A 23,437-nucleotide genomic window follows, 5' to 3' on the forward strand; every position below is an offset into this window, starting at 1 on the left:
AAAATAATCTTGACAGAAAACTATAAATGAATGCCTATGCTGCTTCCAGTTGAAGAGTATGACGTAGTCGAGCAATTTCAGAATTACCCACAAAAGCACTTTTTGTTGGAAAAAAATCTTAAATTAAAGGTGGTTTAAGGTCAACGTCATCATAACAAAGAAATTCAATGGTGCATGACGTTTGAGAACAATAGGTAGGTTACCACGCACATTGAGTGTTCCACATCGAACACATGCACGTAAATTCAAGTTTATTTCCTTGTTGCACTCAAGGCCTAGGTTTGTGCTGCTACGGATTTGGTATTTGTACATAAATCTAAGGCACCAGGCCCCAGCAGACATCTACAAGAATCAGACTCAACATGCTCAAGACAGTTTTTATCGCCTTGGTCCATACGGCGCTGTGGATCATATGTTCGGCAGTCACACTCCCACCAGAGTTACAGGGTTTGCTTCCAAACCTGACAGTATTACATGATATGAGAAGGCATTTTTGTTCGAGCACGGAGCTTCATAATGCGAGGTAAATCGATGCCAACTTTTGAGTTCACTTTATATTTAATATTCATGTTATTCGTGTGCATAAGTACAGTGTTAACACTTGAGACCAAAAATATGACCATAATATGACACTTTTATGCTCCTCGTGGTTTTTTTACGCTTGACAAAAACGTACTGTAGTCCACCTGGTACATACGTATGTTCCAACTTGTACATTTTTATTCACTTTTCAAGAGTACTTTGTTTTCAATCAAGATTTAGCAATCTTGGCCAGAACGGTAAGATTCATGAGTAAAACGAGCGCACTCGTTGACTTCACGCACAAGCACTTCAGTTCTCTGATACCACAATGCGCATACATGTAGCATGTATATGGTATTTAACAACGTTAACGAATTTGCAGTAAAAGGACAAACATTTTTACGTAGGCCTATTACGTAAGAATTTGATCAAAAATAAGAAATCAGGAATTACACACACAGTCATGTATCCTAAATTTCTTGCCTGATATCAATCGCAGGTCAGGGATTGCACGTCATGGTTGGGCAATCAGGTAGATTGAATCAGGGATTATTTTGTTCATACAATCTGCACTGCAACCTCATTTTTCTGTCATCATCAAGAATATGAACAGGTACCAGCATTTACTAGCGGCCGTTTGGCGCGGTTCTATGGGGGAGTTGCTACTTGCTAGGGGGCTGCAGCCCCCCAAACGTCCGTCTACCCTTCCCCAAAAAGTTAAAAAGCTGGAAAATATTTGAATTTCAATTCTGTATTCAATCTATTTGTAATTAAATGAATAGTTTATGATAATTTTGCTGGGCCATTAGGTGCAATAAACATTTGTTTTTTTTCCTCCAAAACTAAAAGAACAGTAGCAAAAGTAAAAAAAAAGGTGACGTCACGTTCGAAGGGTCTAACCCCCCACCCACTCCCACCTCGAGAAAAAAAAGTATCCTAGAAGCGCCCTCGCAAAGTATTTGCAATCATTTGTCGTAAGATTCTGCGATAAAAAAAATCCCCAGTGAGCCTGGTGGAGCTGGTAAAAAGTCAGCCTTAACTTTATTTTTTTTAATTCCCCCACAACACATTTGTATGCTATTCAAGGGAATCCTGAACTTTTCTGTTTTTTTTTATCCACCCCTGTTTTGATTTTTCCTTTTATTAATTTGGGTGAGAAACAATGTTCACAAATATATCTCTTTCTTTCAGTGCACCATGTACCGATGGCGCGCATGGCAGCCGTAGCCTTTGCGGTAGAATTTGTCAAGCCCCAACTAACTCGTTTATTTGCTACGATGCGGGTAGGTGAACTCAAGTCTTCCATTCTTCTTTATTCCTGAAAAGAACAGTATACATAGAGAACATTAAGTGTCGCTTGCTTGAATAAGTAGACTTGGGTATATGACGAAGCGGGGATGACATGAGTTAACCGATTTCATGATGAGAACACTCAGGATTTTTTTATTTTGAAACATTGCATAAACATCAAATACTATTTGGTACCAACGATTATTTGGTACACACAAAAAGCCCTCAGAAGGGCGATGGAAAGTCTTCTACCGTAGGTAGAAAGTGGGGGGTAAATGTGTTTAACCCGGAAGTTTAAGAAAATATTGTCTAGAGCAATTTATATCGTTTCACCCAATGAGAGTCAGGAATGAAGTTACAGACTTTAAGGCAAAGAGAATTTTTCCATGCGAGTTAAATGTGAATAAAATCTGGTACAATGGGTTCTTTGAATTCACAATAACATAACTTGAATTCACCATACTAAAGACACTGTTAGTATACCTCGTGATTCGGGGCAAGCTTTTGCTTAGTTACATAAGAGATGCCTGACATCAATTCGTTGTTTTTAATGGATAAGAAGGGCATTAAGAAACCAGTCCAGATGGTGGTCGCTATGCAAAACCCTGCCCAGAATCACGAGGTTTAATAACAGTGTCGTTATAGTGTCGGGATTCCAAATTGTTATATTTTTGTGCAATCCGATGACTCAGTGTACCAGATTGTATTCAAATTTAAGTCTCAAAAGGCAAATTGGATATGTTGATTAAGTTGCAGGCCCTGAATTGTGTAGAGGATCGTGTGACCGTCCGTATTGCCGTTATGAAGATGCCATCGTGTGTCAGTATGTTGAGAGGCAATGTTCGTGTATATACTCCGTCCAAGAAGAAAAGGAATACGCCCCGTTTTGCAATTGTAGAAATGATGCTTCATTGCCAACTTTCGTTTATCAAAATGGGTCTTCAATTACAAGGTGAGGATTATCGAACCAGTTTGATGCACAGGTGCAGAGGTTAATCGAGTATATGGATTTTCAGTATGAACATTTGCATAGTGCATGCAATAATAATAGCAGCAATGCCGAGAACATCCGAATTAGAGATTTAAAATTTTGTTGTTGAGTTTTTTGTTTATGTCTATGAATATCAAAAAGTCCTGGAAAAAACATTCAACGGCACTTTGCCAGGGTTAGAATCTCAAGCAATCTCGTACTTTCTCCAAACTTCAAACCAACAAGTGCTCCATGGCACTTCAACAATGCAGCACGACAGAGTTATGTGACACGATTTAGTGTAATGGTGTCGTCAAGCTAATATTTAATTGGCGTATGCCATCTTCATTCTAACAGCACCTGCTCAAATGGAACTGCGATACCGGTTTTGGCAACATCTCGAACAACCTCAAGTCTTCAGTCAATGACTGGGAGCAGTCTGCCGTCCACAGCAGTGACTTCTATAAAACCTAATGACGGTGGCCAGGTCAAACTAATTAATGTCATCTTGGGGGTGATCTTGGCATTTAGTCTTCTGGTACTTCTGGTGGTGATATTCCTTTGGCACAGGGGAAAACTGTCAGCTGTGATGTCGAAACCTCCGTAGGTACCCAATGCGGGCAATTTCGATTCCCCAGTGATTGTTACAATTGCAAAAGAGCAACCTTCTCATTTTCATTTGAATGTGTGCACTTCGTTAACAAAATATTCCAAAGTTGATGAAATGAAATGTTTATGACAACTAGAATACACTTTCGTAAAACCTGAGAATTAATCTGCTGTGAACAAAACTACATGTAAAGGCCTTTTTATTCTTCAGGGCACGTACAGACGCGTCCCCAAATGCTGAGGTGGAAAGTACAGGTATGTATACCCCGTTATTGATTTCCAGAAGGGGTCATACTAAAACTGGAATTTTCTGACGTGTCACATTATGACACTCTGTTGTTCGGTGAAAAGTACCTAAGTTTATAGTTTAAATACTTTGCATTTCCTTTGAGGTTTGTTTAGCGTCCTGGTATCATTCCTATATTTAAAGACGACGGGGACACGTTTGTTTTGGCAGCTGGTTGACGTAAGTTGAGATCTTTTCATTCAGGTCACAGTCGTGTCAAGGTAGACAAAACTTCTGACACTGGAGCAAAAACAGTTATCAGGAGTAGGTAGGGCTAAAGGAACTACACTGTTTGTCTCAAAGACGCAATTCAAACAAAAGCTGGTCAAAATGCTTTTCCAAATATTGTTCCTATGAACAAGAACCGGCTTCTGCAGTCGGTGTTGTCTTTAGACATATTTTATAGAAATTGATGCAGTTTCTGTCTTTAATATCTTTTAATTAAGGAATAAAGATGACGAGTCCACTCGGAGCCAGTGGGGGAATGAGGGTGTAAGAGATGCGAAAGGGGTGGCTGCCTCGTCCCCAGGGGCTTCTTCTGCGGAAAGAGATTCTCACATCTCTTACCAAATCTATCCGACTGAAGGGACGTCCGAATATGAGGAGGTAACAGAGGCAAGCACAGCGCTGGATAGCAGCGAGTCGACCCAGTACCAACAACTCAACAGAGCTACACTCGAGAGTTCAAGTGTAGATTACGAGCCACTGAAGGGAAAAGAGGCTGACAACTCAAACCCACAAAACGAGAGCTCTGGGTAGGACGGCGTTGCAAGCGCTATCAACATTTCGGTAGACACTCTAGAGGTGAGGTATACGAGAAACAGGACGGAAAAGTAAATTACATTTACAATTAAATGAACGTACGCATGACTTCAGTGATTCAGAAATCATGATAAATATTTGTCACTGTCATATGCACGTAATATAACTCCTGCATTACAACCGAACTGTAGGGTTAGCTTTACTTTGTGACTGCCCGGAGAAGCATAAACATAACCTTCTTTGAATTCTAATAGAATTAGCGCCCTCCCGTGACTTTAACTTTGCTCTGAGTTAGCAGCACTTGTTTGTGGCCTCTTTTGACATGAACAGCTTCCCAAATAAAAACGTGCATATAAGATTTCCATATCGTGACAGATGGAATATTCTATTCCACTCGGCTTCACCTCATTGGTCGTTTACTCAGTCAGTCGCCTCTTGAAGTTATTCTTAGCACTGCAATCATTTATAAAGATTCGTCTTCCGCACGATTTATCGATGGAGGGGGATCCCTCACGGTAGCAACCTTTTGCATTTTTAAATAAAATTGTATTTTATTGAAGTCTTGTGTGAACATACAGTGTACAGTTTTCCCTTGAGAGATGGTCACGTTTGTTTGTTTATTCTATGAAATTGACCTTCATAATATAACAGCACGTTGTTTCACGTTACCTTTGAGTTGAATCACACCTAAATATGCAACACAGTGTGACGAACGATAAAAACTTGTTTCTGAAATCACCTCTATAATTGCACGTTTCCCTATGTTAGTAAAATAGCCATGTCAATGTTCGTAAGTACAAATAACTATATTCATGATATAAATCCTGAAATGGATGTACTTATTTTTCATGATATCCCTGATGGAATACGATCTTTTGGAAGTAGAACTCAGCCAAGGTGTTATGTCAATTAATTCATTATATCGTTGCTCTTAGATTAAAGATATCGTGATTCTCCATAATTATACATGTAAATGAATCTCCACTTTTCATGGACTAAGTATCCTAATTTGATTACAGTTTTATTCTTATTCTTTATGCTGTGTTAATTTTGATATTATAAATGATGTACTGATTAGAGTCGGTTATGGAGAAATATATAATTTTGGATTACGTTTTCAGTATCTTTTCTTCTATTTGCTGAGTTTGTGGTTTACATATATTTTTCACACATTGCGTTATGAAGAGTTCAGTTTATGGTTACATGTGGTTTGGAGACCTTTATTCTATCAGCTCAAAGCCGCCACTGTTTTACTAATCACAAACTGTGTGCGGCCGCCGCAGGAAGAGAAAACTACTATGATATTTTAGAGTAATCTGTGGTGTAGTGCGCAATTACTAATACAAATGTCTCTGCCAAAAGTGAAATATGGTGATTCCATCTCTTTACAGACAGCATGTATAAAATGTGCCATATTGATCAACGATGTCAGCAAACCAAGACTGAAATTTCTTAACAGGTGCTGGTGGAATCCTATGACTGCTCGTAGTCTTAGACCGCACAAAATCACTGCCTTCTAATAGGACAGTGTTGTTTATGAAGCCGTTAATTCACCATGTCAACGCTAAATACCCCTTCCCAGAAGAAATTACGCTGAAGTTGGGTTATAGGAAACCTTTTATATTTTCCCACCAAAAAGCGAAACGAAAGCGAAATTTCAAGGAGAGGGCATTTTTCCACTGCCTAGATTGATAGACCTACAGATTGATAGTGCCTCAGTGCGATGCCTATCAGGTAAACAGAGATTTCTTGGCTAGGGCTGCCATGTTTGTCTTGTTGCTCTTTGTCCTTGTAAAACAAATGACAAAAGAGTACAACTCCACGCATTGATACAATGGAAAAGACTATAGCTTCGGTTTAATTACATTGCTTTTGATGATAAAGCCACGATAAAGCCAGGTTGGTGTTTATTGCGTCGCTTCTCCTCTCTTCTTCAATCTCCCTATCTGCTCTGAGCTGGAATAAAAGATTTTGAATGAAATGACAGTCTTTGGTACGAATTCACCGCGTAGGCGCACAAGTTTAGGCACGTTTGGCGCGTGGCATGCTGAGTACGCTCAACCAATCAATGCTTAATGTTTTTCTTGCGTTACCGAAACTGGCACCCAGTTGGAAAACGTTCTCACCAGCCTGTCTTTCTTTCGTCGGTGAGGGTGCACTTCAACCTAGGGCGGATACTCCATCGGCGGGATGGGTATCAAGAAATGTCTACAGTTTATGAGGCTACACTCCCAAATCCGAATGCGGAGATGTCAGTGAAGACCAATGATGTTGAAAGTTCTCCTAAACCATTCTCTGATAAGGTGAAAGGTAACAAACTAGAAATATGTGGACTTTCACTGAGACTGAGTATGAAATTCTCATACTTCCCTGAATACTAAGCCCGTTCGGTAATTCTGCTGACAGCATTTGTGCTATAGGGACCTAAATATTGCATGTTTTTAGTAAGTCATGTGCATAATTTGAGTGTAGAGGGAGAAATGTGACCAAATCGTCCCCTTCGTACAAGGTGCTGAGAATAATTTTTACTATTTGAGAAACCATTTTTGTTTTTCACAACAAACTTATTGCAATGAAAACTACATGTAGAAACAACAGAATTTCGAACAGTTCAGTCACTACCTGAGGAAGCCCTGGCCACTCATTTAACTCTGAGACATTTGAGTTTAACATGAATTCCTGAAACTGCCAGATGTGCACCAAGAAGCCGACCGTATTCGCATTTCAATTTTCACCTGGGTATTGCCTTAAAAACCGAAGTTGTCATCTTTTATATACACTGGGGATGTGCAGCAGTGCAGAGCCAATATTGATTTGACAAATTTCCCCAAGCGTTCGTACTGGGCCTGTCAATGGTTGAAGGTCATCGTCTTCATAACAAAGGAATTCAATGGTGCATGACGTTTGAGAATGATAGGTAGGTTACCACTAGCACTCACAGTGAGTCTTGCACATGGAACAAAATATCAAGTTTATTTCCTTGTTGCACTCAACGCCTAGATACGTGCTGCTACGGTCTCGGTAAATTTTGTGGATTTGTACACAAAACTAAGGAACCAGGCCCCAGGAGACATCTACAGGAATCAGACTCAACATGCTCCAGACGGCTTTTATCGCCTTGGTCCATACGGCGCTGTGGATCATATGTTCGGCAATCACACTCCCACCAGAGTTACAGGGCGCGGCAGCAAACCTGACAGTATTACACGATATGAGAAGGCATTTTTGTTCGAACGTGGAGCTTCATAATGCGAGGTAAATCGATGTCAACTTTTGAGTTCACTTTATATTTTGTATTCATGTGCGTATAGTGTTAACACTTAATACTAAAGTATGCCCTTGACAATTTGTGCTCCTCGGATTTTTTATCGCTTGACAAAAAGTACGGTAGTTTCCCTGGTATATGCTTGTACATAATTATGTTCCGACTTTTAGATGTTTATTCACTTTTCAAGAGTACTTTGCTTTAAATAAAGTTTTATCAATCGTTGGCCATAACGGTAAGATTCATCAGTAAAACGAGTGCACTCTTAATTAAACTTCATGTACAAGCACTTCAGTTCTCTGATACCATAATGCGCATACATGTAACATGCATATAGTATTTAACAATAACAATGTTAACAAATTTGCAATAGGGTTACATATGAGAATGTGATTAGAAACAAGAAAGTAAGAAGTACACATACAGCCGTGTGTACCTTAAATTTCTTGCCTAATATAAATTGTAGGTCAGTGATCGCAGCTCATGATCGGCGAATCAGGTAGTTTGAATAAGGAAATAAATATATGTTTTGACCGGTCTTAAACGTGCGTTAAGACCGGCTGAGTAGGATGGACGCGACTAAAAGTCAGCGTTCAGTCTACTGAGCCAATCTTAAACGTAGTTTAAAACCAGCCATATGCACATATTTATTCCCATTTATAAATACCTTTTTTAGTCAGAGAGACGGGTCAAAAGAAGTCAATATCTGACTGATTTCCAACGATTTTATTGTAGAATTTTACCTTTATCTTCGTTTCCCAAACACTCCCTTCTTTTTTGTTTTGTTGTTGTCCAAAGAATTTCCTTATATGGACTTGGATCGTGCGTGGTGAGCCACGTGCACGCAGACTCTTGACCAATCAGAATCGATTAAATTGTTTCGTATCCAGGTGCATGCGCATAATTTACCCAGAGGGCATTACCACTTCTTAGCGGGCATTATGAATGTTAATACGTAGTCAAGTCGCACGTTGTTGAATAGGGAGACTGTCTGAGGTATTTAGGAATCAGTGTTTATAATTATGTACATGTATAGACAAACCACAGTGCAACCTCACTTGTCTCTCATAATCAAGCTTTTACTAGCGGCCGTCAGGCGCAGTTCAACGGGGGGTGCTAGGGGCTGCAGCCCCCCCCCCGTTTTTGTCTAGCCCCCCCCCCAAAAAAAAATTCGACTACCCCCCTTGCAAAAAAATGGAAAATATTTTAATCGCAATTCTGCCTTTAATTTCATGATCATTTTGCAGGGTTGTCATGCGCAATATAATAAACAATTGATTTTTTCTTCTCCCAAAGTGAAAGAGCAGTAGCAAAAATTAAAAGAAGACTTCGCAACCGAAGGATCTAGCCCCCCCCCCCAAAAAAAATAGCTGAAGAACAGCCCTGGCGGTCGCTTCTGATTCGGGGTTAAGGAAAGTATTTGTAATCATTCTCTTGTTGGATTCTGGGATACAAAATAAACAGCTGAGTGAGCTTGACGGAGCTGGTAACAAAAAGTAGGCTGTACTTTTTTTTTGTTCCCCCATAAAATATTTATATACTGTTCAAGGGAATCCCAAACTTTTCTGTTTCCTAGTGGGTACTCATAATTCTCATAAGATCCATCCATTTTTATTCATTTTGAATTAATTTTGATGAGAATCAATGCTCACAAATATTTTTCTTTCAGTGCACCATGTACCGATGGCACGCACGGCAGCCGTAGCCTTTGCGGTAGAATTTGTCAAGCCCCAACTAACTCGTATATTTGCTACGATGCGGGTAGGTGAACTCAAGTCTTCCATTCTCCTTTATTCCTGAAAAGAACAGTATACATAGTCTGGGGAATTGAAATTGCTGTATGATGTACAATCAGATAACTCAGTATATCGGATTGTATTCAAATTTAAGTCTCAAAAGGCAAATTGGGTATGTTGATTAAGTTGCAGGCCCTGAATTGTGTAGAGGATCGTGTGACCGTCCGTATTGCTGTTATGAAGATGCCATCGTGTGTCAGTATGTTGAGAGGCAATGTTCGTGTATATACTCCGTCCAAGAAGAAAAGGAATACGCTCCGTTTTGTAAATGTAGAAATGATGCTTCATTGCCAACTTTCGTTTATCAAAATGGGTCTTCAAATACAAGGTGAGGATTAATGAAATTTCTTTGCAGAATTCGTTTTGATGCATAATTATTAAGACTTCAGTAGAAGTATAATCCTAAAAGAGCCAAGTTGGAATACCCCCCAACATTTTTTGCTGATATTGCCACGGTGCTTTTTTCCTTTCTTTTTTTTCAGGAGCTGAGCATTTAGGAGTTATTAGAATAACACTTCGCAGTCATTTCACCCAAATGTGGAAATTCAATCCCGACCGTTATTCCACAGCGCCCGATTTTCTGAGACAGGCTAGCCCCCAAAATGTGTACCTTTTCCATTGTACACGTTCAATGCACGTAATCAGCGCTTGGGCTGGCATACGCGTAGTCTTGAAATTGATTTGTTTGATTGAGATCAAATTCCACATTTGTCTTGAGGAGTATATTTACATGCATGCCAAGTTCCAAAAAAATCTTGAAGGGATTAAATTCGACCCCCCCAGCTTTGAGATGAGCCAAAATAATCCAATTCGTTTCTGTTTTCGGAAATTCAGACGCCAAACAAGGGTGTATCGGGGGCAACAGCGGCCATGCCCCCAAGAAAATGAGCAAGTTTTGCAATAACTTGGTAGCTGGAGAAGTGTAGATTCTTGCAGCGGCGTCTTCTGTCCTTGGCATGACTAGGGACAGGCAGGGGACACTGCGTACGCAATAAATATTCAAAGTTTATTTTCCAAGGGAAATCCCAATTAGGACAGCTGAAACAGCGTTATTTACAATTGTCAACGTAAACAAAGCATAGCAAGTTTTAACGGAATAATATAATTTTACATGATGGCTTCGTCACGTTTTCATATTAAATATTGTATGCACTTTTAATTCTCTAAAACAGCACCTGCTCAAATGGAACTTCAAAGCCTGTTTTGACATCTGCTCCCCCTAATCCTCAATCCACACCCCCTAGTCCTCAGCCAAAGACTACGAGCAGTAAGTCCACAACAGCGACTTCTAAACCCAATAGCAGCAGCCAGCTTAACGTCATTGCCATCGTCGTAGGGGCAGTCTTATCTCTTGTCCTCTTGGTGATTATTGTGGTGGTCATTCTGTGCCGGTGCAGGATCCTGTCTACTGTGATGAAGAAACCATCGTAAGTATCTAATGCAACCGATTTAAATTATCAAGTTACGCCTAATAAGTTTATGGAGTGCACCTTGATTTTTTTCGTGTAATATGCGATTTAATATTTCGGGTGTGATATATGTTTGTCCATAATCCCTAAGTTAATGTGGATTACCGTAATGCTGTCACGTACATATAGTAACTATGGGCATTTCTTACTTTATAGAGCGCAAGGAGACGGGTCAAAAAGTGCTGAGTTGGGAAGGACAGGTATCGTATAAGCCAATTATTCGTTTACAAAATCGATCACTATAAAATAAGTTCGGTTCAAACTTCCCAAAATAGACACACACGACGACAGCCCGTCCCACGTTGCTCAACAAATCGCAGGTACATTGCATTATCTCACTGACTCACTCAGCGCTTATAACGGGAGTATTCCTGTACTGTAAAATTAAATGTTTCCACATTGGGTTTTCATCCTGGCCGTGGGAGTCAAAGCTTTTTCGTCCTTGGATAGATGATACTGCAATTAGCTTAGGCCTAGTTCAAGCCTGCCATTGTGGGAGAGTCACTGAGCTCAGAGTTAACGTTATGATCGGACCTGTGTCGTGCCACGAAACACCAGCTATCTGAGGCGTGGTTCAAGATTGACATTGTGAAACGTACTTCCGAAACAAGTCGAGAATTTCAGATTTTGTCCGTTCATTTTTATTCAACGATGCGTTCACTGAGAAGAGCTTATGCGCAACAGTTTGGCTTTGTTCAGCCAAAAAGCTTCAGGAAAACCTTAGAATCCAGAATGGAAAACTTGAACGCATGTATTGTATACCAGCTGGACTTAACAGAATTTTACAACAAACATAATACGCAGAATAATCAAAATAATAATCTCAGCATTTTGTCGGCTGTTTTTCCTCCTCCACGATAAAAGCTTCCAGCAGAGCACAGTTACCCGAATCACTGGTCCTCGGTGATGCTGAGTACTCCTATGAGAATGACCACAGGGCAGGTGAGCATGGTGAGCATGGTGACCCAGAGGGGAACGAACGCTACGTATTTAATGGACCAGGGTGTGCAGGGCCAAGACGTTTTCCAACTACGGAGGCCGCGGACGCACACCCATATTTTTCTCTGGAGGGACCAACTGATAATGAAGTGAACTCTGAACATGTCGAATGGGACGGAGTTGCTAATGGTGAAGTGACAGTCTCTTTGTCAGATTCTTCCTCTCAGGAAGGAATGGATCATGCCTATTTTGAAGTGTATCCGACAGAGGAGTTCTGCGAGCACCAGAGCCAAACCTCCGCGTACGAGGAAGTGAATATGGCAGGCCCTGCACAGAACAACGGCACCTCTAATTCCTACCAACAACTCAATAGAGATACACTCGAAGGGTCGATCACGCACTACCAGCCACTGACGAGAAAAGCTTATGGCGATCTCCAGACACGAAACGAGAGCTATGGGGATGAGACAGAAAGAGTGACCGGCGCAACTACGGAAAACAGCGTCACGAGCCCATACCAACACCTCAGCAGAACTACAATTAAGCGACAGAACGAAACTGAAGACGCTCGCAGTAATTATGAGCATCTGAAGGGCAAAGCTGAATATGATCTCCTTCAGTTGGAAGGGGCTAAAAAGACCGATCAGGATAACACAGAGAATACTTAAATGATCCAGAAATCATCCATCAAATTATATAACCACCCAAACAACGCCCCAACAAAAGAAATCTTATTATTTTGTTGTACTTTAATTATACAAAGTCACATGGCCCGATGAAAGTCATGCGAAATAAACAAGACGCGTGCCGTGGCTTTGGTGTGGAAACTCCCACTACGTGAAACAGAAATATCAAAATGCCTGTCCTGATAAGACTAGACCGTGACTAACTTGCACTTACACATTCAAATTGTAAGAAGTTTTGTGACTGAATGCGTAAATGTGGGACGAACCCTAGTCCAGATGACAGACACAATTGAGTGTCGATGAGCTTGTCTCCCACAAGGTGACCCCTTTTGAAAAGCAATATAACGGTTCTCCCTTATAGGTTCGGTTCTAGAAATGTCGGATCATTGACAGCTTCACATGTTCATGTATTCAATTCAGTGTTAGCATAGTCATATTTAAACAGAACCATCCCACATTTTTGTACACAGATATTTTCTTTTATCGCTTTAAACACCCTACATATGTCGGTACTTACTCTGTATAAACACTCAGTTAAAAGGAGTACTGTAAAGGAAATGTGTTTTAACGGAAATTTCTACGTGTAATTTGCATTTTGCAATAGATTTTAAGAATCGATTACTTTTAATTCACAGAGGGAAGTGTAATGCAAAAAAAAATATTGCAATCGTGGGAAAACCTGCAACCTAAATGGACGCAGCAGACCATGCCAATGTGTTTATCGTGCGGGATGGCTGTTCCTGAATGCTTGGACAATTAAAAAAAAATCGTGTGTGAATAGACCTCTGTTATGGCACAAAAAACGTTGTTTGCCAAAGGCTCCCGCGTTGTGGTGATCAGCGGCGCAGCAGAAAAATTCTAACTTGTCGAGTCTATTAAGTGGCACGGTGTGCTTACATTATGCTTAAGCAGGAAAAAGCATATTACATTAAAATCTGCTTTTAAGTGTTTTTCTGGAAAAAGCAGGGAGTACCGAAAGGATTATTGTAAAAGGACAGAAGCCCCGATGTTTTGTTGTATGCAGAATTTTTCTCCTGTGCCTGGGCAAAATTAAATTTTTATAGTTCAATTAGCACTAGATGGAAAAGCAACGAACACATTTTAACATAAATAGACGTGACAAGCCGACTCAACCGAAGTGCAGAACACGGTGTGCACTACCATGGGACAGGTGCTACATCTGTTCATAGAGTAATATGGGTGAATTGGAACACATTTAGCTTGAAATAGTTCTGCGTGGGTGTTGTGGGGTCGAAGCAAGGGTGAACACTTGCTCCACCCTAGAATAAATATGAAAAATATCACATGCCATAAAAGGAAAGAAAAGTAAACCAAACGATCTGTGTGAATAGACCCGTGCCGATTTTCTGTCCGGATCTTTGACACAAAACACAAATGTCTGTGGGGACATTTCAAGTTTCAATAAAATCTTTGAAAGCGAGAAGCTTAAAAGAAAACCGGATTCTTTTATTAGGGTAAGAGTGTATGAAAACACTAAAGGTGTGTTCAGGGAGTAGGATAGTACTCTGGCAATGAATTTCGGTTGGGCAAACAGTTGTTTAGCTCCTGAAACATAAAACCTTTGTTTCATTTTGAGATATGTTGACCCGACCTAACCTGTTATTTCAAGACTTATTTCCCCTTTCATTAAATGCATCTTGAACCGAGGTCCAGTCAGGCCGATTGTTGAGTTCGCATTAAAAGTTCAATGTGTCCGAAGGATTTTTTTCCAATATTGTAACGCTAATGTGTTCCTTCCATCGCTATCAATGTATATTTCATTCAAACCCATAACCAATCATTTCCAAACCAAAAGGTGAAAGATATTTAACGCATTGAAATTGGGAAGTCGTCGTCTCTTTAAAGAAAACTGTGAGTAAACATTTGAGTTAATATCGAAAGCTGCGCTTGCGGAGATCTGGTTTTAGAAATAAAAATACCTGACGATGCGTCGGAAATACGTATGTTTTTTAACAACTAATTCCTCCTTTAGAAAGGATAAGACCGCCGACAGCTATTGAATGGCACATGTAGAGATGGGAATATTGTTATGAACTGCCTAAATGAAGCTTATGGCATTTTAAAACAGTTTTGGGGTATACACTTCAAAGGCAGAGAGCACGAGATTTCGAACAGCCAAACACGTCAGGCCAAAGAAACAGGGTGCTATATATGTATGGGAAGCAGAGCAGACACATGGGCGCTTATCGTACAACTGCCCTTAACCAGAACGCTTTTCCGGTTATGCATAATGAGTGCTTAAATTGCCGGTGTAAAATTGTCCATGTTGGTTTTAAACTCACCGAAACTTGTGCTTGTACATGCCAGTGTTGCAGCGCCGTTGCTTCTTTCACCAGTGTTTCGGGTGTAGGAGATATCGGAGTTGCAAAAAAAAGTTTTGCAAGTGAATATTACTGAAACAATTCTACAAGCGTCGGTTATCACCACCTCTGCTGGACTCATGAGACCAGAGGCGGGAACGAGATCAACCCTGCTGTTGTGTGCCATCGTCATCTGTGCTTTCTTGATTTGCGTACAAACCGATCCAGATGGAGAGCCTTGTGAAAACTGTGAAGATGACTCTGGGTGAGCACTCTTACCAATCTTGGCAGTATGATTGGCTATCTCTCTCCCATTGCTGTGGCCAAGAAACTTGACGTAATCCTTTCCCATGACTGGACACTTTTCAGCGTCCACTCACATTTATTGACACTTTTCAGCGTCCACTCACATTTATTGTTAGTCTAAACGAAACCCATAACTCTGCCTGTAAATTCTATTTGAAAAGGTGGAACATTCCGTTTGCTCTTAACTATCTCCATGCTAATTACACTGATGCTGAGCAGCATATTTGACGGAAAGGGGGTGATCCCAATATTGTGTAACTGTTTTTTTCAGGAAATGAAATCCCCAACACTGGTAGAAGAAACCTTCTTATAACACGTTTTCAAAAATCGTGTAGGGCCAAAAAAAATTAATCGTTAAAATTTTTAAATTTTCCATATTTTTGTCCCACCTTTTTGGTTTCAATTTTACAAGCATCAATACCACTCAGACCCGTCAAAATTCCAAGTATTCCATGGAACCATTTTCAAATGGACTTACCAGGAGGGAACATCAATTTAATGTCTGTCGGGAAGTCGTAAATCTGTCTCAACGAGCAGAAATAAAGACTTTTTTAATCAAAACCTTCATTTGTAGTTGGAAAATGGAGGGTGTCACAATCGTCGCATTTCGTATATTTTTGTATGGAAAAGATGGGGATATGCACGTAGTAATGGTCTTTCTCTTCACATTCTGGAGTGGGTTACATGGATGTATCTGCTTGCATTTCGATTTTTTTGTTTTTTGTGGGTTTTTTTTGGACAGATCCTCTGCAGTTTACATTCGGCAGTGATCGCAATGTCTCGTGTGGTTAATGAAATAATTCTGCGTTCCTTTTTTTATAGTAAAGGAAGCGGCTCGTGTACATTCTGTCTCTCCGAGGAAACACAAAGTTTGGGTAAAGTTGCTCAGAAATCGTCCACCTCCCCCCACCAGCCCAAAATGTATGTGAAGTTTTTCACTTAGGGGATGCTATTTAGTTGGAAGCAATGGCAGTGGTGATGGTTACATTGGTTACATTGAGAGATAGGCTTTGACTCCAGAGTTAAAGAGAAATACACCAATAGTTATGCTTTCCATCGATGGTTCTCAAGAAATAGCAAAACTACTGGAAGTGAGAGTGTTTTCTTACCACTAGACCGATATAATTTAGTGCATGTATTGCTTTATCCAATAGGTAGTGCCAAGACCTTTGGATTACTTCCGGGATGCAAAGCACCCACCAGCTAAGATCAGATAAACAGTTAACAACTGTTTTGTTTTTTGTTTTTTTTCAAGCGAACTGGTGATTGGTATTCCCTTTCATCACTTTTCCCCAATTGTTTCGCTTCCCTCTGTCCGTTTTTATATATATCTCAAATTGTTTCCATGGGGCTGGCAATGCAAAGGGTTTAATTGCGTGAATACTGGGAGCCTCTGGAGCTGAACTTGCTCTTTGGAAATAACAATTTCATTCAGAGTTTCAAAAGTTCATTATAATACTTAAGACAGTGCAGCAATTTTTGTTGGTCGAGAGCCGGTCACGTAGCCAGTTTAAGGTACGGGGTTATGTGCTTGGCCAGTTTGGGACGTGACTGGCAAAGAACATTTATTCGGCTCGGGTAATATCGATGTCATTATCACCTGGCCAGCATCACCGGCTGCCCAGTGTCCCTCATTCGGTGACCCTAGAAACGTTTGCAAATATTTTTGCGATGTTGCAATTAATATTGCAAATGTTTCGTTGCAAATGTTTGCTTGAAATATTTTCAAATGTCGCAAATTTTGTCACATACTTTGTTCCTTAGTCTGAATACGGGCTACGTTTCAAGAAACTAGAGGCTTTTTTAAGTTGATTTTTTAAAAGTTTTTTACGATAGAATTTGTGACATTACAAATATTTTCGCAAAATATTTGTGAAGATATTTTCAATGTGTGATGTGATGTGTGATGGCAGGGGCACCATACCCTCGTCTCGGGCATTATCAACTTCCATTTTCCTGATGCCCTTTCAAACGAACATTTAATTAAGATCGGTCGAGCACCGACTTCTTTCTTAAGGGGTATGGCAGGTATAAACCCATAATTATTGCATATACCGTTGAAACACTTCATTTTATTGTCATGTGAAGGCTCAAAATACGAATGCAGTGGCAATATTTCATGCCGATCATGCCGATTGGATGGCAGTGAAGACTTCTTCAAGTGTGAGAAACTACCCTCTTGGTGTTCTATGAAATCACCAGAAAGGCACCAGTTACTTTGTAATCATTCAACAAACTTGTGCTTATAGTTTATGTAGTTTTTCATTGCCATTCATTTTCTATGTGCCAGGTCGTTTGTGTAATCCTGTAACACAAGACGCTCCATAGACAAGGTCATGAAAAGGTCAAATGAAGCATGCTTTCGTTGATACGACGTTCGTGTACAGTTGTGCCGGTCCAAGCAGTCGGATTAAACTTTCAAATGACACACTTAAAATATTGCAGTTTATAGGAAAGGGATTTATCAAGAACACCTCAAAAAGTATTATGCCTGTGACGTCATGTTGTTTGCAGGCAATCAGGGGCAAATTCAGGGACCACTGTTAACTACAATCAGACGATCTCTTCTGATCGAAGGCACGCTAGTTGACGATTGTTGGACAAATCAAGACAAAAAAATGCCGTGCTCTTTGGTAACTTTCGCATCGGCCTGGAGTTTACTTGTAACCCCCTAAACAGTTGGTACGACCTAATGAATCCTGCTGTTTTTAAAAAAGTAAACGATTTCTGCTTGGTCCGCTTTTTTGAAGATTCGCACCCCCTCCCCATACACCCACCCACACACGAAAAGTCCCAGTTACAAGCCTGCAGCCTACCCGAGGCTGGTCTGTCCATGTTTTCCCGGCCGTTTTCAATAGCACACTACAAAGAAGACCAGTTAGGCCTATAAGAAAAAAATAGTGGCGGATAGAAAATTCATGACACTTGCAAACCACAATTTTCGCATTTCTTTGTGATTTTGCCCTTTTTGGTTCCTACGACCACTTTTTATCGCCTAAATGACCTAAATGACCTGGCAAACGTTGACGAGAGCTGTTTTCACTGTGCACGCGCGAGGTGCGTCATGCACTAAGGAACCACACGTCCAACTACGCAATGGTAATTGGACGTAAGAAATGTCTTCAATCAATCTCCTTCCACATAGTTCTCTAATGAGCCTTACCAGTCGATTCACTTTCCCTAGTTCACTGAAGAATGCTGAACGACTTTCTCCAGTGTTGGAGTCTAATTCCAGCAGTTCACAATAGTGCACCTCCAAGAGTTTGTAGCGCGTTGGCCAATCACAACGCGCGAAATCTGTCGACCCTTTCCAAACGCGCATTGGGTCGACAATCACTCGTCCGTATCACTCGTCCTCTATAATTTATCCACACACAAACTGCACCACGACGTCGAACATCCTTATTTAAATCTCAGTTCAGACATCCTTCGGTATTCAGAATCGGACAAGATTTGGACTTGGACGATTCTAAAAATTGAGATATCATTTGCATTCGTTTTTTTCCCGCCTTTTTATCTGGTTGGCGTTTTCAACGCACGCGTACTGGTACAAATTTGTCCAGCCCGCATAGTGAAATTGTCAGAATGTGGTCCAGTTTTCGGGTGCTCAGTATAAGGGATGTCAGTGCCTTGCATAAATACCATACCATAGCATATTTCATCCTTACAAAGACTTGACAGCTTTTTTTTTTACTCTTGCTCACCAAAAAAAGGTAAAAGACCTGTTTCTGAGCAATTTTGAAATACCAATTACCACTAAGAGACCTTAGGGGTGTAGTGTAATGTAATAAGGGAAAGATCATCACAAATGCTATGGAAGAAGAACCATTATTTAAGTCAGCATATCACAGAAACATTTCCACGCAACTTCAATTTTGTGAATGATGAAGGCTTCTGAAAATTTGAACTCTAAACGTGTGTATTCACAGTTTTTCTCACTGTGACGCAGAAACGAGAATGATAACAATAATAACGACGAGCAACAAGACTCAGATTCTTCTCAGTTGTCTACGACTCCCTCGACACCACCGACTCTTCGTTGCAATTGTGAAGCTCTCAACATTGCTACCGCAGTCCTCGGTACCGTCTTGTCCCTTGTTCTGCTCGTGACTATCGTCCTGGTGTTTCTCTGGCAAATACGTTTACGGTAAATAAACAAAACAGCTGGGCTAGAGATTTCTCCATTGGAATATTGCAAAAGTAACTACGAGTTGAATTAATTATTTCATGTTAAAATTTTCCTATACCCTTTCCGTACATGAAATTGTGCAGCATTTGAAGTCTTTTTTTCCCAATCCTCAAAGCGAGCCTAATAAAGCGGTTACTCAACTTTTTCTTTTGCAGGAATTCTCGAGAGTTGCCAACTGTTGAAGATGAGGGGGTTGCACTGGGTAAAGTTTCTTCAGTAGGAAACGCTAGGACAAACATTGGGTGTAAATTTGCTGGTTTAGTATGCAGGAGGTACAAAATAACATAGTAATCCAGTTTATTAACAAAACAGCATGCACACTATCTGGGCTTGACTGGCCAAATAACAGAGTCAGCACATAACTAGCTCTCTGGAAGTTTTGTTAAATTTCAACCGAATTTCTGACTTAAGGTACATTGCTCATCATCACATATTGTCTGATAAGAAATAAATTCGACTATCGACACCTACGGCAATGGAAATTTCGTCACAAACCGGTGGCAAATAGGCAATTTCCGATATGCACACAGCGGTGCAAAGTAGCTCCGGAATGAATCACAGGTTAAGAGAATAATTGATTTGCTTCTTCTAGGTCCTAGAACCACAATGACACCGTTAGCTGAACCACCGTCAGCGCCTAGATCCAGACTAGAATACTCGTACGCCTACGATCACCACTACTATTCCGAGATAGGCAATGCAGAGAGTGGAGAGAGCAACAGCCGCAACAGAGAAGATGGGCCAGGCAATTACAAGTCACCTCGCAGAAAGGCGGCTACTGCGGCTTGTAACGAACACGACAGCACTGCTTCTAAGAAAAATGGTGAGAGCGGGACAGGCACGAAAGATACACGCGTTGTTGTCGGGGTTGATAGGCTGACGACTGGCTCGTCTCCCTCGTACCCAAAACGTGGAGGCCACTTGTATTTCCAGGTAATGCCTACTCGGGAGTCGCCGCCGCAAATCGATCAGTCGTATGACAAGGTTGCAAGGCGAAAACGCACCGACGGTCGAGACCGAGACACTGTCGACCCTTTCCTGTACGATCATCTCCAGTTTAGTAAGTTGCAGAGGAGCAGGCGCCTAACGCTGTAATAACAGTAGTTTATAGCGGCATTGTCAGTGCCACTAAACAGCCTTCAACAAAACGGATGTAGCGTTCCCTCGGTTTTGTCTTACAGTATATAGGCCTATACTGAGAGGAAAAGTTTGGCTGATGTGGAATCCAGTCGCAAACTAGAACAATCCGCTTTTGATCTTTTTTCCGATATGTTGAGATATCGAGAATTTTTCAGGAACTGGGAAAACTATCAGTTCATGTATTTCACATAAAACCCAAAACTCCGCACAGTATCTGAAGTTATGGAATTTCACTCTTTTTTTTAATGTAATAGAAAAAGATGGTCAGGCGGACAAGACAGGCAGTACCTGCTATCTTAATTGTCCGACCAATTATCCTAATGACCAATGAAATCCTTTCATCAAATACACCTGTAATTCTGATATGAATGAGAGAGTTTGGGTGTCTAATCCCAGACTTAAACAAAAAAGGGAGCTTTTAACTTTTAAGACAACATGGTATCATGATATCTTATTATAAAAACAGTAGGCCGTCCTGTATGTAGCTTAATTTGAACTAAACATGGGCTTTCTGACGGTATAGTAAAACGTGGATTCCAGATATTCGTTGGTTGTTTTAGCATCCGACATGGCAAAACCATTTTGGAGAAAAGCTGGATGATATTTGAAGATTTTTTAAAAAACATTTTTAAAGGACTTTTGGAATTAGTAAAATGTTTACCTTATATTAAAATTCCGATGGAAACACGATAATATTTTCTCTTCGTCAATCAAGACATTTAAAGGGTATTGTATAAATTAATTACAAAAAAGTTGAAACAGTTGCGCTTAAATTCCCACGTATTGTCATAACGAAAGAGAAAGTGATCTTTTTCAAGCGATTTGTACTTTCTGAGGAGGAATACGGGCGATTCACAACAGTGCGCCTCCAAGAGTTTGCAACGCGCAATTTGTCGACCCTTTCCAAACGCCCATTAGGTCGACAAATTTCGTGCATTGTCATTAGCCAACGCGCTGCAAACTCTTGGAGGCGCACTATTGTGAAACGCCCGTATTGTAGGCGAAGAATTGCTCTACCAATACTCCTCCGGAGATGATACATGTATTATAAAAAAAAACATAAACGAAAGCTATCGGTATTTTGCTCGTCTGCACCGGCGCCTTTACGGGGTTATGAACGAATGCATGCTGTTTACTGTACTGGACATTATGTTATATCACCACGCGTTCATTCAACACCGTGTCAGTTGGTTCAACTACGCAGTTTGAGCGGTTTGTGCATCCAAGGAATCTGAAAAATAATATTTGTCGCTCTTTGCCTTTTCAAATCACTTGGGAAATTAGAAGATTTGGTAAGGGCCACTAACTGAACAATATGGCAGCCCAATCATGCTGTGTTTGTAAATTTACATGACACTTCGATGTCTCGCTATTGTTTGCATTTTTAAAGTTCATAAACGTGAAGTATTAATAATACTATAGAATAACCGATTTTGATGTCAAATGCTGTCATAATCTGCAAAAGTTAAACAATATAAAGACTTAGAAAGGACATTAGACAGCGCGACGTAACGCAGGACACAACGCGTCGCATGTGTATACAAAACGTAATGGCAAGAAGGTGACGTCACGACGCGACGACACGATGCCCGGAGCCGTCCTGCCATCGCGTCGTGTGGTTGCGTCGCTCATGTATAGGCGAAAATGTGTGTCGTAAATAGTACACCATACATTTCAACTCGAGCCTTTTTAGAGGTATGGCGGACACAATAGGAGGGCGCTATTTGGTTTGTAAAATCTTTTGTGTTTGTTCCATGTGTGTGGTCTGTTCCCGCAAATTTACCCACTTGAAATGGCGCCCCTCCTATTGTGTCCGCCAACTTCTAAAGGCTAATAACGTCAAATTCGCTGGCCTGTCGCTGCTAGTAGTAAGAACCAGTCTAAAAAGAGTAGTAACTTTGGAAAAATGGCTCTGTTTTTGTTTCTTGTTGTTAACGGTTGCTGTTTTGTTTTCCGTTTTCCGTATGCAGCGGTTTATCGAGCGACAGCGCGTTTTTTCAACTCTGAATGTAAACAACCCAACAGAAAACCATTGTGTTCTTTTTTGCCGTGCGTAATTCCATTGTCGTACGTATACATGTATGTAAATGTACCTTTTATAACCATTTTTTATAACCGAATTCTATAACTGCATTTTATAACCGTATTATATCATACTGAGTGTTATTTGAATAGAGTGTTGAGCTTTTGAATTTGTAATCTGCGTTTAGCTTGCAATAAACTCAATAACAAGATTGAAGTCAGTGGTTACACAATAGTGACGTTATAATTATCCCACTTTTTAAAGGAAGGCCAAGGGGAGTGCATCTCGGTGGGACAGCTGGGTGGGGGTTTGTATTACTACATCAAATCTTGCATTTTCTTGGCAAATTTTTAACCAGAAACTGTGCTTTTTTTGCTACCAGAATAACTTGAAGTGTACAGACAAAATTTCCCACCACAAATAACAAAGGAAAAATGCGTTTGCTAAATTTTAGGAGCTTCCACTCACGTTTTGAAGGCTTTAAACTGTTGGTTGTGAATACAATATTTAGTCACATTAAACGCGCTACTCTTTTGTGGTAAGGATTGTCGGTCCTTTGTTGGAGGAGAAGACAAGTTCCCCCTTGGGCGTCACCGTCACTATGTCCTTTTCTCCGGGAAAAGCACTCATGAGCAGCACGCTGCTAATTGATGGTCATTCCGATGTATTTTCAGGCAAATCGGTCATCGTTTCTACTAATTTCGTTAATTTCTCTTTTCTTTACTTTCCCCTTGTTTTTATATTGAAAATTTCAGGGGAGGAGAAAGAGCCCCCTCACCTGTCTCCTTTCCCGCAATGTATATGGTCCCCCGCATCACATGGTTTGCTTTCTTAAAGGAAATTGCCATTGAGCTCAACTTGGCA

The 23,437-nt window shown here is 40.5% G+C and overlaps 2 protein-coding genes across 7 annotated transcripts; both read left to right on the plus strand.

The window, feature by feature from the left end:
- The first annotated feature begins 212 nt into the window (after positions 1 to 212).
- Positions 213 to 14,038, plus strand: LOC110986769 (uncharacterized). Of its 6 annotated transcripts, none has more exons than XM_087141200.1 (6): positions 213 to 523; positions 1,714 to 1,805; positions 2,563 to 2,764; positions 10,673 to 10,927; positions 11,126 to 11,169; positions 11,834 to 14,038. In XM_087141200.1, exons 1-6 carry the CDS (start codon positions 363 to 365, stop codon positions 12,574 to 12,576), a joined length of 1,497 nt encoding a protein of 498 aa, XP_086997326.1. In that variant the 5' UTR covers positions 213 to 362; the 3' UTR covers positions 12,577 to 14,038. The 6 variants fall into 6 exon arrangements, 5 of the variants coding, with proteins under 5 accessions (XP_086997326.1, XP_086997328.1, XP_086997325.1 ...); XM_087141202.1 differs by having other exon boundaries at positions 2,569 to 2,764; XM_087141199.1 differs by lacking the exons at positions 1,714 to 1,805; positions 2,563 to 2,764 and adding exons at positions 9,374 to 9,465; positions 9,627 to 9,828.
- Positions 14,039 to 14,446: 408 nt separating this feature from the next.
- On the plus strand, positions 14,447 to 22,857 carry LOC147798019 (uncharacterized). The gene is made up of 4 exons (XM_087141203.1): positions 14,447 to 15,180; positions 19,171 to 19,368; positions 19,566 to 19,612; positions 20,003 to 22,857. Exons 1-4 carry the CDS (start codon positions 15,056 to 15,058, stop codon positions 20,503 to 20,505), a joined length of 873 nt encoding a protein of 290 aa, XP_086997329.1. The 5' UTR covers positions 14,447 to 15,055; the 3' UTR covers positions 20,506 to 22,857.
- Positions 22,858 to 23,437: the final 580 nt, after the last annotated feature.

Source organism: Acanthaster planci, linkage group LG09, assembly GCF_054643075.1.
Source record: "Acanthaster planci isolate LZ-2023a linkage group LG09, COTS_SCS, whole genome shotgun sequence".
Classification (NCBI taxonomy): domain Eukaryota; kingdom Metazoa; phylum Echinodermata; class Asteroidea; order Valvatida; family Acanthasteridae; genus Acanthaster; species Acanthaster planci.

Excerpts from the sequence above, each read along its gene's own strand:
- LOC110986769 (XM_087141200.1), top strand. The coding sequence starts at position 363 with ATGCTCAAGACAGTTTTTATCGCCTTGGTCCATACGGCGCTGTGGATC. Across the intron at positions 524-1,713 it reads ACGGAGCTTCATAATGCGAG|TGCACCATGTACCGATGGCG; the intron begins GTAAATCGATGC and ends TCTTTCTTTCAG. Across the intron at positions 2,765-10,672 it reads AATGGGTCTTCAATTACAAG|CACCTGCTCAAATGGAACTT; the intron begins GTGAGGATTATC and ends TCTCTAAAACAG.
- LOC147798019 (XM_087141203.1), top strand. The coding sequence starts at position 15,056 with ATGAGACCAGAGGCGGGAACGAGATCAACCCTGCTGTTGTGTGCCATC. Across the intron at positions 15,181-19,170 it reads AACTGTGAAGATGACTCTGG|AAACGAGAATGATAACAATA; the intron begins GTGAGCACTCTT and ends ACTGTGACGCAG. Across the intron at positions 19,369-19,565 it reads CTCTGGCAAATACGTTTACG|GAATTCTCGAGAGTTGCCAA; the intron begins GTAAATAAACAA and ends TTTCTTTTGCAG.